We start from the raw sequence: 14,725 nt of genomic DNA, 5'->3' as shown, positions 1-14,725 counted from the left end.
CCCCCCCCTTCCAATCCTGTATGTGATTTCTGCAATTTGTGAAGGCTCCACGTTTGCTGGGAGGCTGTGAAAGATGGACGGCATGACGGTCTTTTTAGCCAATTCCGACCAGCATGTAAACATTGGAAAAGAAAAGCACAGCAGGTAAGCCTTTTAACACCCTGAACCTAAACAGCAGTGCCTCAGAAGCACCTGCTGCGGAAGGTCCGTTTGCAAGCATTTGCTTCATTTAAGAACTTTTAAAAAATCGTTTTTTTCATAATACTGTAAATTACTCTAGAGGGAAATGTTTGGGTTTTTTTTTAAAAAAATAACAACCAAAATATGTGGAAAAGCAGATCTGATAGATTTATTTTGATGGGCAGAAGGTTTTGTCCATCTCATTCTAAAGGAATTTAACCTTTGTACAGGTAGTCCTCGACTTACAACAGCTCATTCAGTGACTGTCCAAAGTTACAATATCACTGAAAAAAGGGACTTATGGCCGTTTTTCACACTTACGAATGTTGCGGCATCCCCATAGTCACATGATCAAAATTCAGACGCTTGGCAACTGATTCATATTTGTGACGGTTGCAGTGTCCCAGGGTCATGGGATCACCTTTTGACAAGCAAAGTCAATGCGGAAGCCACATTCACTTAACAACCGTGTTACTAACTTAACAACTACAGTGATTCATTTAACAACAGTGGCAAGAATGGTCGTTAAATGGGGTAAAGCTCACTTAACAAATGTCTCACTTAACAACAAAAGTTTTGGGATCCATTGTGGTCGTAAGTTGAGGACTACTGTATATTCAGCACTATGTTATGCAGAATTTGTGTTGCGACCAGATTTTTTTTCTCAAAAGCTATTTCTCCTTAATAGTTATGTAGTACGTGCACAGAGAGATCTGTAATGGATGTAATTTCATTTGCTCATTTCCTATATATCAAAATTTTCCAGTATTTGCACATTACTTTACAAAAACTCAAAATTTAATTTTTAATATGGGAGAAAGTAAAACTGACAGATTGCTTCTTTCCTATCAGCACAGCATTATGTTTTTGTAAATTACTTTGATCTCTCTGTAGTTCTAATCCATCTTAAGCACTTAAATTTTACTGCATACAAGTGAACTGCTACTGATTTTTTCAAAAGACCTAATGTATTAATTTTCTTTTAATAACTAAACAAGGGCCTACATTCTTACAAAGTTAAGTTTTACCATTTGCAATTATAATTGGAAGGAAGATGCAATCAGAAACCTGAGTCTTCTGAATATAATTTTAATTTAAACATAGAGCAGAATTTAATCTTTAATCAAGAGGACAAGGGAAAATATTACAATAATTTTATGAGAAGTATCTAAAGAGGAGATTTCTAATGACAAAAATATATCACTGTATATCTATATTATCATTTTAACAAGGGATATAATATTAGAATGAAAGAACTGAAGTATCTATTGACTGATTTAATAGCACATATTGAAACAATTGAATCTAAATGACATTTTAATTTGAACTTCCCCTGAGAAAGGGTTGTAGTGCTGAAAAGAGTAAGTCAAACAATTTATAATAATAGACTACCCAATGGCTTGTAGAGCATTGATGTCCAATGGGTATGCTTCAAAAACTATTTGTACAACATTCAAATGGGTTGGAGATTATTAAGCCATGTTTTGCAAACAACTTGCTCAAAGGATCCACTCCAAATAATTTGATATTTATATTAATGTAGTGATACATTTAAATGTACAACACAATAATTCCCTATACATTTTATATTATCTACATTTTGTGTTCCCCTAAATATTTACAGCCCCAGCAGGTGGCAGTCTCTAGCTGAAGTGACCTGATCTCAAAAAAACGTTAAGATTTGGACTAAATACTTGGGTCACAGTGAAATCTCACATCTGTAGGCTAGACTGGGAAGTTTTAAAAACAGAAGAAAACTTCTCCCAAATTGTTATCAAAAAAACTACATGAATATGTCCACATAGTCACTAGGGGCTGAACTCAACTCAAGGAGTCTTTACCAGTAGGGTTAAAAGAACTGCTAGTAGAATTTCAAATATAGCTGTCCCAAAAGTTTTGAAATCTCTTTTTAAAGTTTCTTAGTGTATAATTAACCTTTTGTCACAGCTACCACATCCTGCATTAACATTTTCATTGAACTCTCTCTCATAATTAAAATTCCTTTTCTGATTACTAGCCCAGCTCCAGTTATTGTGCATGCAAATTCATGTCTTATGACGATTAAAATGTACTTACTCTGAAACCAATTTACTATTTCATTTTTTTTCTGATTTGGAACCCCATTTCTTTTTTTAATCACTTTTTGAAATTATCAACAGACTTGACCTCTATGTCAGGTTGTTCAAAAGATATAAATTCCCAAATAGATCCTTAGACTTAGACTTATTATCTGTATCTTAACTTAATGAGTACCTAAACTATATGACCATTTATCCCTATTACTTCTACTCCATATCCATTACATCTCTTCAGGAAGATTTCTATGCTGACTTTCTCTACATATATCTATTTTTATTTTAAAGTTGAATGTGCTCCAGTTATAACAAGACTGATAACCTAATCTCCACGTTCTCTATCTTGCTAAAAACATTATGTAAAAACCTTGATTGACTAAAGCCATCTTGGATGAATGAGGTCAAAATCTATGGGCCAATTGGTGATAGCCATACCATATGAAAGACTGCAGATTACATACGAGAAGCAGTAAAAAAAATGAATTATGAAGAAAAATGAAAGAAAAAAATAGGTCTCTTCTATGTCTATGAGGAAGAAGATCAATATAATAGATTTGAATGAAGACAATCTCATCTTGTAGAGTGAAGTAGAAGAATATAGACAGAGAAGCTAAGGTATAGGTATAACTGTGAATGAAAAGACTAAAATGTCTGTCCGAAAGTATAAATTGGTATCTTTGATGTAATAGGTATGAAAGTAAACATCTATAAATTGCTAATGGTTGTATATTATGCCCCAGTGAATAATGATAATGAAAGAACCAAGGATGAGTTGGGGGGGAGGAAATGGCAAAATTTGAATGAATTCAATCCAAGAGGAAAATTATTCTGCTAGATGACATAAATTCATTATAGCAATGAGGCAGAAAGGGGGGAAAAAGTGAAGTGACTATTCAGAGAAGATCCAAGAATGAATGAATGAAGATGATGACAATCTGATGAATATCTAATAGAAAAAAGTATATTGTGAACATGTAGTTTATGCATAAACTCATTCATATTTATGCATGACAAGAATACATATAAAACATGGTTGATTTAATTATGATGAAAAATAGAAGCAATTAGTGAAGGATTCGAGGTAATTTGAGATTCTGAATGTGGAACAGATGATTATTTTTTTCAAGAATGGATGCTGCAATGGGGAAAACAGCCACTGAAAAAAAGGAAACAAGAGGAACTAGAGTAAAAGTAGAACAATTACAGGAAGAGAAAATATACGTTCTACATGAATATATGAAAACATATTTAAAAATAGATTATTCTCCCAAGAAAATTGATATAAAGTGGAGATCAAGTAAAAAAAAGATGTGGATATTGTTCACATTGAAAGAGACAGACAATGTGCGATTATTTTGATAAATAAAAAAAAAGTTTTGGAATTGCATGAAGGGGGCTAAATATCTTCCAGCAGAAAAAAAAATAGAATTAAAAATAAAACTGTCATATCCTCAAAACCACGCTCAAAAGAAACAGGGCAAACTTCCCTAGCACGAGAATTTTGCACTCTGGCAAAGTAACTGCGTTGCCGGCAAGTGGCAAAATGCTAGCTCTATAAGCAGGTCCAGTGCCTCAATATTGGCATCCGCTGAGCAGAAAGAGCCTTAGTTGTGCATACTCAGAGGGGAGTAGATATAAATTGTGCAGGAACCACGTTCCATTGCTGGAAACAATTTTGATATCTGACTTTGTGAATTCCTGTTATTGATTCCTGCTTCTTTTTGATTTTGGTCTATTATGAACCATGGTGGCGCAGTGGTTAGAATGTAGTATTGCAGGCTAACTCTGCATTCCAACTGCCAGGAGTTTGATCCTGACTGGCTCAAGTTTGACTCGGCCTTCCATACCTTCCAAGGTCGGCAAAAGGAGGACCCAGATTGTTGGGAACAATATGCTGACTCTCTAAACTGCTCAGAGAGTGCTGTAAAGCACTGTGGGGTGGTTTATAAGTCTAAGTGCTATCACTATTGCTGTTCCTAGCCAAGCCTCATTCCTTGTCAGCTTTCCTGACATTCTTTCAAGCCTCACACCAACTACCCACTTCATGCCTGTACTTTGCTTACCAATTGCATGGATATTTTCTCCCTTTGCTGAAGCCAGGAAATGTAAAAAATCATTTCAGGTGATATGAGATTAAACAGAATCCTAGAAATTTCAGAGATGTATATGGGAAGGATAATGATCTGTTAAAGGATAGAATTGAAATGAATGCTATAGATGTTAGTGTCCAAGAAAAAAATGAGTAAGAAAGTAATAAATGCTATAAGAACTTTAAAAATGGTAAGTCTGCAAGAGGAGATAGTGTAATTGAAGAAATGTTAATCACTTTAGATTTTTGTGGGGTGCCCCCCCAAGCAATATAGCCATTAGAAAAAAAGGGAAATGGGTTTTTTAAAAAATTTCAATGGGGCTTCCATGAAACTACATAATCTCAGATATAGTATTGGATCCAGTCATAGATTTGTGAGCTGAATCCCCCAGGGATTTGCCAGGTAGAATCTTTTCTAGCTCCTAGAACAGTGCTGGTGAACCTTTTAGACACCGAGTGCCCAAAACCCACCCCACCCCCCACTCTGCCTCCTGTCCCACCCGCTCCACTCCCATCCCTGCCTGCCCTGCCCACTCCACCCCCACCCTGCCCACCCGCAGGGCCACTCACCACTTCCACGGCCTGCCACAGCAGATTGCCCAGGTAGCCCTGGCATGCCCTCCACCAGCACCTCGAAGCATCATCTGCACAAGACGGGGTGCAAGGGTAGAGTCTTGGCCCTGCTGCCCGGCTGCCATGTCCTTGGCTGCGCTGCTCTGTGCGGGCCACACCTGGGGGCAATTCTCCAGGGGGGCTGTTGGTGAGGAGGGGGCCACAGGGTGAGGCAGGGTGGGGCAACGGTGCACGTGCCCACAGAGAGGGCTCTGAGTGCCGCCTCTGGCACACATGCCATAGGTTCGCCACCACTGTCCTAGAGAATTTAATATCATTCAGCCTGCTATTAAAACCTCCAAACAATAGAGGGCTTCAAGAGGTACCCCTTCCCAACCAGTAAGCCCCAAGACCAGTGGTGGGATTCAAATATGTGAACAACTGGTTCTCTGTGTGGATGCCGCTTCTGGAAGTCCATTCTGGGCCTGGGCAACAAAAAGTTAGCTACCGGTTCTGCTGAACTGGCGCGAACTGGCTGTATCCCACCACTGCCCAAGACCCTTCTGCTACATATGAACAGACTATACACCTCCCTTGATTCAGATCAAAATAAAATGGTAGCATGCTTTATTACATTCATTAAAACAACAGCCATACAATTCTACAACTATAAGAATAACTGTGTACTAGAGCAAATATTGAAGTCAAGATCCTGGGATCTCAGTGTCCAGAGACTTGTTCAGTGTCTCATTCATTCATCCATTCTAACAGTACTTGTAAATGACTGAAACACCTTCAATGAGATAGTACAGACATGTCAAACTGCCGGCCCTTGCACCGGATGCATCACACCGAAACCGCACCTACCCCATTGCTGGCAATGGGGGAAAAGTGATATGTTGCATGACGTCACGTGACGTCGTGAGTTTGACATGCCTGAGATAGTATATAAGGTTAATACCTATATAACACAATTAACGTCTTTCCTTGGCAAGGATGCTTAGCCACAGCTGATCTTGAAACAAATGTCACACCTGGTGGGTTTGCAGTCTCTTGGTTCTGATCCAGATCAAGCTGGCTGCTCATAACCTCTTTGGCTCTCCCAATCCTGATGTGCTAGCAGACATGTCAGCTGGACACATAGGTTGAAAAAAACCCCACCTCATTTAATTTTTTTTTTTTTATGAAATTGATTTGACTCTCTGAACCTGACTGGGCTCTGGGCAGCTTACAAAATCAAAATAAAAGAATTAGAATACATAGTAAGTAAGAGTAAGAAGCTAAAAAGTGGTAGAATTGTTCATGGGTCTTTTGTCTCATGAGTTATCCCTTAGTTATGTTGTTATATCTTACTCTTTTAGCTGATATGTTTTGTCTGTTATTTCTCTTTTGTCTTGTTCTGACTATTTCTCTTCTGACTCTTGAGCAGATTTTTTTTTTTCATTTTAAACCTTTGTTGGCTTTCTCTCTTATTCTTGAGTAATCCTTTTGTCTTCCATTTATCTCCTCATTAAGCTAAGCATTCCCTTTTATTTTTCTTCAATATGTGTTTCTATGATTAAAAAAATGAATTTAATCAGAAAATACTATCTCATATTTTAGTAGATCTCTGGAAGAATTATTTAAAAGGGATGGAAGTGTGTACCAGTATTTATGTTGTGTGGGTGTGTTTGCTGGTGTGTCAAGAAATTTGAAGAATCTTTAACTCTAGGATCTTATTATGTCCAGCTATAGTATTATTTCAACACATTACATATGTAGGGAAGAAATATTAAGGAGTTTAATGTGAGGCTGAACTATATTCCTAAAAATGCAATTTGTCATCTTCTGAATAGCTTAAAGGATAATTTAATTAATGTAGCTCTAAGACAGGCTGTTCAGCATCAGTTTGGAAACATCCAAGTTCAATCCTGATGGGGCTCAAAGTTGACTCAGCCTTCCATCCTTCCCAGGTTGGTAAAATATTGTTGGGGGCAATATGCTGACTCTCTAAACCAGGAGTGTAAAACTGCCGGCCTGAGGGCCAAATGCATCATGCCGAAACCAAGCCCACCCCATTGCTGGCAATGGAAAAAAAGTCACGATACGTCGCGACAGGTCACGTGATGTTCAAGTTTGACACCCCTGCTCTAAACCGCTTATAGAGGGTTGTAAAGCACCATGAAGCAGTATATACAGCTAGGTGCTATTGCTATCCAGTAAAGTAGGGAGCTCACGTTTCTTAGGGATAATTCCAGCTAATAAAATGCTCTGGTACTTGGCTAATACAAAAAAGAACTACCATGTTTTTCCGTCTATAAGACGCACCCTTGTATAAGACACTCTCCATGCCAAACAGCTAAGCCGGCAAATCCGCAAGGTCAGCTGGCTGAAGATCTTGCCCCCTCCCCCCTCCCGTTAGTGGCAAGCCCACAGGGGCTTGACACCTGCACCAGGCAGCATGGCAATGCACTCAGGCATGCCCTGGGCTGCGGAGGTTACCATTATTTCTCTGTGTATAAGACACATTTGATTTTTGAAGAGGGTATTTTGCAGGGGAAAATAGCATCTTATACATGGAAAAATACGGTAAATATAATCAGACCTGACTAGTACTTGGATAGATCATTATTAAGAATCCCACAGCAGTAAACTGGATTAAGAAGCTGGAAAAAAAATCTGGAAGATGGCAAACCACTTCTATATTCTCTATATATGTATGTTCACGTAGCTACTAGGAGCCTAGCTTAACAAGGGAATGTTTACCTCCCTCCCCCCCAAATATATTGAGTTTCCAGAAATAACCTGGCAGGGTATGGAAAAATAAAAGGGCAAAACTCAGTGTTCAGAGACAGCATACCCTAAACTAAATCATAGCTGCTGGAGGTCAGCACCAGAAGAGACTGGACAGCCATTTGTCTGAAATGGTATAGGGCAGGGGTAGGAAACCTTGGCTCTTTTATGACTCATGGACTTCAACTCCCAGAATTCCTGAAACAGCCATAGTGGCTCAGGAATTCTGGGAGTTGAAGTCCACGAGTCATAAAAGAGCCAAGGTTGCCTACCCCGGTATAGGGTTTCCTGCCTGAGCAGGGGGTTGGACTAAATGACCTCCAAGGTCCCTTCCAACTTTTATTATTATTATTATTATTATTAATGAGATCTCTGATTGAGTGGATGTGAGAAACACAATGTGAGAATGAGGCTGCTTATGTAAGTATGGAGTGGTTGAGTGTCCTTTACTCCAGCAGTCCTATGTCTTTGGGGTGGGGGTGGGGGGCTTTAGAACAGACAAAGGCTTGGTTTGATCTAGCAGGGGCTGTTCTGTTCTTTCTGAGCACTGCAGGAGAATACCACCACTGGTGACACTGTGAAGACTAGAGAATAAAGAAGATTGCAGAACTAAATGGCAATGCGATCGTGATTAATGACTTCACAAACCATAAGAAATGTGTCTATTAGCAGTCGCACGAAGTCATTTCAGAAGGCAAACACAAGACACCGGTGAAGGGAAAGGAGGGGGAAATGCCACTTCCTGAATATAAACCATATTGCTGCAGAACACCAAGAAACTCAACCTCCAGGGAAGAGGTTTGCAGTCAGCATACCAAGTGGGCAATAGAGACACATTTATTATACTAAAAACTGATCATCTGGAAAGAGCCTGGTTGGCGCCATGTTCTTTTTCTCCCTCCAACCTTGGCATTATTAATTTATAAGCAGACAGTCTACAGCAGTGTGCTGCAGCTGCCAAAAAGGCCAACACAGTGCTAGGCTGCATTAACAGAGGGATAGAATCAAGATCACGTGAAGTATTAATACCACTTTACAATGCCTTGGCAAGGCCACACTTGGAATACTGCATCCAGTTTTGGTCACCACGATGTCAAAAAGATGTTGAGACTCTAGAAAGAGTACAGAGAAGAGCAACAAAGATGATTAGGGGACTGGAGGCTAAAACATATAAGGAACGGTTGCTAGAATTGGGTATGTCTAGTTTAACGAAGAGAAGGACAAGGGGGGACATGATAGCAGCATTCCAATATCTCAGGGACTGCCATAAAGAAGAGGGAGTCAAGCTATTCTCCAAAGCACCTGAAGGCAGGACAAGAAGCAATGGGTGGAAACTAATCAAGGAGAGAAGCAACCTAGAACTAAGGAGAAACTTCCTGACAGTGAGAACAATTAACCAGTGGAACAACCTGCCTCCAGAAGCAGTGAATGCTCCAACACTGAAGGTTTTTAAGAAGAGACTGGACAGCCATCTGTCTGAAATGGTATAGGGTTTCCTGCCTGAGCAGGGGGTTGGACTAGATGACCTCCAAGGTCCCTTCCAACTTTACTACTATTATTATTATTATAACTTCACCTGAATTCCTGGGTTGCCACATTTTATCTTGCAATTTCCCTTCTTCCTTCTCTGTTTATGTTTCTTTCCTAGGAATGTATCTGTTTATGTTAAGAACCCTCACTTGGATTTAATGGAGGAGGACATCCTTTACCACTTAGACTTAGGAACCAAAACACACAACCTGCCAGCCATGTTTGGAGACATAAAGGTAACATCAAGATGACACAGCTGCCGCTTTTCTGAACACGTTCCGTTCTGCTCTTGTTGCTTTTCTTTTTTCTTTTTCTTTTTTTGTTACCAAAACCACAGACAAGCTTCAGAGATGAGTTAAAGGTCCTAAGGGAATAGTCTGTGCTATTCGGCAAAGTGACTGAAAAAGTATGCTGCAGCCACAGTTATGGGCAATTACCCTTCTCTTCTCAGTGGAGGAAGGAGATTGAGAAAACAAAGCCAGTTTGATGGGCTAAATTCTTCCCTGGGGTAGTTTCTCTGGCTCCAGTTCCAAAACAATACATGGTGGAATTTGACTCGTCGTAGTAGTATCATTTCCCATTTCTCTTGCTAAGGAGAAGAGCCTGATTTCCGTTGATGCCACTTCCAAAGCTGCTTAGGGATATTTTCAGATAAATTAACACCAACTATATTGTGAAGTATGTGTTCAGTCTCATGGAAAACTTTCAGAAAGAAAATCTGGGCTCCAGATTTGGTACTGGTTCACATTTCAGAGTAACAAAATTCCCAGACAAGAGAACTAATGAGAGTTTAGGAAGTAATATTCTGGCATATAAAATAATACCTGTTTATTAATCCTGATAGGTCACTTCTTGTATCTAAACTTTTTAACTGGAGATATTAAGGACTGAACCTACATACCTCACAGGCTCTGTGTCTCTGCTAGGATTAGCAGAGCTGGAGTGAATACATCTACATGAAGCAAAGAGATACACAAAAATTTATTTTTGCTGTCACCTTCTGATCATCCAGATTTTTGAGGCCCAAATATGATAGCCCTAATTTTTTAACTTTTGCAGTTTAATCTCAATTCTCTGGCCTGTAATTTAGAGAACCTTGGGTGTAATGGATTAAATTTGCATTTGGATTCCCCCCATATAAACAAAATAATGGATGTCTATCGTTTTTAAAACCCATCTGGACAATTGCCCTAACACAAATTATGCAAATTTATGTCCAGGGCATAAAAATATGTTAATTACAAATATTTAATATTAACAAGCCTTTTGGTTAACTGATGTGTTTTCCCTAAATAGTTCTTTAAATTGAGGATACATTATGCAGTCTTTTGCATAAGACTGTTATCTAAAGGTCTTCAATAAATGAATCCCAGTTGGAAATTTGCCTTGATCCTCAGTGATGGCTAAATTAACCTCTTTGTTCAGAAAAAAAACAGCATCTACAATTTTGACTGAATGGAAAAACCTTACAGCACAGACTTTTTGTATAAAACAGGAAAAATGCATTTATGATTTGTGGCGTTGATGATTACAAAAAATGCATAATAGTAAAGTGTGAACTTTCTTATGTAATTATAGAGTAAGAGATAATTTTTATTAGTATATATTTGCTGCAAATGAAGTTGGACGCTTCTTTTTTCTATTTCTTTTTATTCTTTTTCTCTATTCTTGTTTTTTATTTCCTCTTTATTTCTTTCTACATTGCTTTTATTTTTTATTAGTTTGTATTAATTTTTATGTTCCCTGTAAAACTTTCACTAAATCTTATTTTAAATAAAGTAAAATCTCCTTGCTTCTGAAATGCTTATTTGTGCTGTATAAGAAAAAAGCCCAATGCATTCCTTTAATTTATTTCTGGAGAATATGTGGAAGCCAAGCTACTGTAAGTATTTAAAACCTCATTGATTATAATGGAAATATTAAGATAAAATTTTAATTGGTTTCAATGGGAACCATTCAAAGCATTTCCTTGCCTTGATTAGTTGTCCTCTCAATTCACAAGTGATTTTTGCTTCTTCTCCCAACATTCCACATGCATTTACGCTTGCAATTCCTGACTGCACGTATAGAATTTTGCACCCTTCTTGAAATAATAGAGCAGACCACACACTACTTCAGCATCTGGTTCGACTTTGTTTCTAGCATAAATAACTACTAGCAGTTTATATGCAATGCTTGCTTATTTTGCTGGGTTTATTTTCAGCTGAAAATTACAGTTGCTGCAAATGAGGCATTTGGACTGGGGACAAAATTGAGATACAAAATGCAGACATTGCACATCAGATGTGAAATCCAAATGCATTTTGGGTTGTTGTGCCACTTGTCCCTTCAAAATGTGGGCAGAATTCCAGAGACAATGTAGTCAACGTAGAACCAGATATATAGGGGAGATCTAAAACTAGTCCTGCACCTCTTTTCATTCTTCTCCCTCCAGCCCCTTTTACTGAATCAAATAATATGCAGGACATAACATTATCCACACCCCTGTTTCACTTTCACTGGATATTCTTGCAGGAGAGGAAGCATTTCAATTTTATTTATGTCATGGGTATTAGATTATTAGATCCTCACAACTGATGAAGCATATAGAAGGGCTCCTTTCAATAGAAATTGTGCTTTTCTTATAGCAAAATTCAGTGGGACATAGCCTGGGCAGCTACTTAATGACCCATAGTTCCCCAGACCTGTTTTGGCAGTGCCCCACAGATCTTCAAGGATTACATTGCTGAAATTCAGTTGTAAAATGTATTTATTATTTATTAGTCAGATTTATATGGTTATCTATCTCACAGGAGCAACTCTAGATGGTGTACAATAATCAGAATGATATTGATTAGCTATATGTTTACTTTGCATGGCCAGGTTGGCTAGTAGTAGTAGTAGTAGTAGTAATAATAATAATAATAATAATAATAATAATTGCCAAGCAGTTCAACAATATACTACAAGGAGGAGAAATTGAAAAGTGGCTAACAACTGGGAACACCTACCTAATAATGAAAAATCCAGCAAAAGGGGCAACATCAGGCAACTACAGGCCAATTACCTGCTTACCAACAACTTTCAAATTACTAACTGGTGTGGTAGCTGATGCACTACAACAGCATCTAGTTGAAAACAATCTCTTTCCACCTGAGCAGAAAGGAAACCGCCCCAATAGCAGAGGAACAAAAGATCAACTGCTAATAGACAAAATGATCTTGGAAAACTGCAAGAAAGGAAGACCAACCTGAATGTGGCATGGATTGACTACAAAAAGGCATTTGACTCTCTGCCACATGATTGGATAATCAAGTGCCTAGAAATAACAGGAGTCAGTAGAAACATCAGAAAATTTGTGCAAAGATCAATGGCACAATGGAAGACACAGTTGCAGATCAATGATGAGAGACTGGGAGAGGTTAATATCAAGAGAGGGATATTTCAAGGAGATTCATTATCACCATTACTATTTGTTATTGCACTGTTTCCTCTGTCAACAATACTGAATAACTCAGGACATAGCTATCAAACATCAAAAACATCTGCCAGACTATCCCACCTCCTTTACATGGATGATCTGAAGCTGTATGGAAAAACATCATCTGAAATAGAATCGCTGCTCAACACTGTCCGTATATATAGCCAAGATATTGTAATGGAGTTTGGCTTGGACAAATGTGCCACACTTACTATCAAACAAGGAAAAATAGTGAAAACTGAAGGAATCAAGATGCCCCACAAAAATAACATTAAGAGTCTGGATGAGGAAGATTACTACAAATACTTGGGTATCCTTCAAGCTGACAACATCAAGCACACTGAAGTCAAGAAAAAGATTAGAGGTGAATACATCAAGAGAGTGAAGAAGATCTTAAAGTCCAAACTCAATGGAGGAAATACCATAAAGGCAATCAACACCTGGGCAATTCCAGTCATTAGGTACACAGCTGGAATAGTGGACTGGACTCAAGCAGAACTAAAAGCAATGGATAGGAAGACCAGAAAAATAATGACAATGAATCATGCCCTTCATCCACGCAGTGACATTGACAGACTTTATCTACCAAGGCAAATAGGTGGGCGTGGAATGCTACAAGTACATCAGATGGTTGAAGAAGAAAAAATGGCTTTGGAAGAATATCTGAAGAACAATGATGAAGATGCACTGAAATTAGTATATCAGGAAGGCTTACTGACTACTGGAGAGACCAAACTGGCCTACAAGAAAGACCAAATGAAGAACAGAATAGAGGCATGGGAAGACAAAGCACTACATGGCCAATACATTAAAAAAATAGCTGGGAAAGCAGATAATAAAAAACCTGGCAATGGCTAAGAGCAGGAAAATTGAAGAAAGAGACCGAGGGACTAATTCTGGCTGCACAAGACCAAGCCTTAAGGACAAATGCATACAAAGTCAAAATTGAGAAGACAGCAACAGACAGTAAGTGCCGCCTATGCAAAGAAGCTGAAGAAACAGTGGACCACTTGGTAAGCTGCTGCAAGAAGATCACACAGACTGCTACAAGCAGCGGATGACAAAGTAGCAACAATGGTGCATTGGAAGTGTTGCGTCCTTGGCGGGAAAACAGACACGAGAAGCAGCTGGAGTTCTCAGTTTCTTTTATTCAGCGTTCAGCTTACAGGAAGATGGCTTCAGCCTCGCCCAAACGCCTCGCAGCCTCTTATATAGGCAACTCCCGGGTAAATGGGTTACTTTTCCCGCGCCAGCACCCGCGCATGCGCACGGCGCTGGCGACAGCCTGTCTGGTCCCGGGCAGCTTTGCACCTGCCCGGGACTGCCTGCAAACGCCCGAGCCGTTTGCAAAGGCTCGGGACATAACACCCCTTTCCCCCGGGCTAAAACTACTACCAACATACAACATTTATTTTATATGACATTTTGCTCCCCAGTGCTCCCACTGTTTACTGGCCTTTGCCTTGCCAGCAATGTTATGTAGTCTTCTAGGTACTTAGGAGATTTCTTTGCTCTCTGTGACCTTCTTAGCTCTGGGTTACTGGCATAAGTCCCCTGACTGGAGGGAGGCGTGAGCCTGTTCTCTCTATTGTGCCCTGGTGTCTTCCAAGGACTGTGCCCCGATGCCTGGCCTGCTTGCTTGCCCACCGGGCTCGTCAGGCCAGGGCTTCTGTTACTTTGTGACCTGGTTGACCTACCTAGCTGTAGACCCTCAGGCCCCTTGAAGTGATAGCCGCTGCTGGGCGTCTCTGTAGAACCTCCTAGGTCAGTCCAAGACCTGTCAGGAGGCTGTCCATTCCCTGAACCCCATTCTGTGCTCGGGCTCGTGTGGGTTTCTGTACTTTCCCAAAACTCAGGTGTTCCCTGATTTGTGCTAGGGTTGTTGTAGTCGGGACTTGGTTCCTCGACTACTCTGTGTATGTTTGACCCCCTGTAGGATTTGGGGTAAGGTCAGGCCAACTTTGGGGATTGTGTGCCAGCTCTCTTGCGGGGAATGATTTGTTGGGATGCCCCCGGGTATCCTCCGTGACTGGAGTGCTGTGTGATGTGTGTGGAAAGTGAGTATGC

General features: G+C 39.6%; 1 protein-coding gene across 4 annotated transcripts in view; it reads left to right on the top strand.

The window, feature by feature from the left end:
• The first annotated feature begins 21 nt into the window (after positions 1–21).
• The window catches only part of UPP2 (uridine phosphorylase 2), a 54,055-nt gene continuing 39,351 nt past the window's right edge, over positions 22–14,725 (top strand). For 3 of the 4 annotated variants that reach the window (XM_039323978.1, XM_039323975.1, XM_039323977.1), the window contains exons 1-2: positions 22–144; positions 9,317–9,434. In XM_039323978.1, the coding sequence (XP_039179912.1) occupies positions 74–144; positions 9,317–9,434 (189 nt within the window). In that variant the 5' untranslated portion in view covers positions 22–73. The remainder of the gene's footprint in view (positions 145–9,316; positions 9,435–14,725) is intronic. The other variant, XM_039323979.1, reaches the window with a different exon arrangement.

This window comes from Crotalus tigris, unplaced genomic scaffold, assembly GCF_016545835.1.
Source record: "Crotalus tigris isolate CLP2741 ecotype Arizona unplaced genomic scaffold, ASM1654583v1 scf7180000024290.1160143, whole genome shotgun sequence".
Taxonomy (NCBI): Eukaryota; Metazoa; Chordata; class Lepidosauria; order Squamata; family Viperidae; genus Crotalus; species Crotalus tigris.
This window is presented reverse-complemented; position numbering and strand designations above follow the sequence as displayed.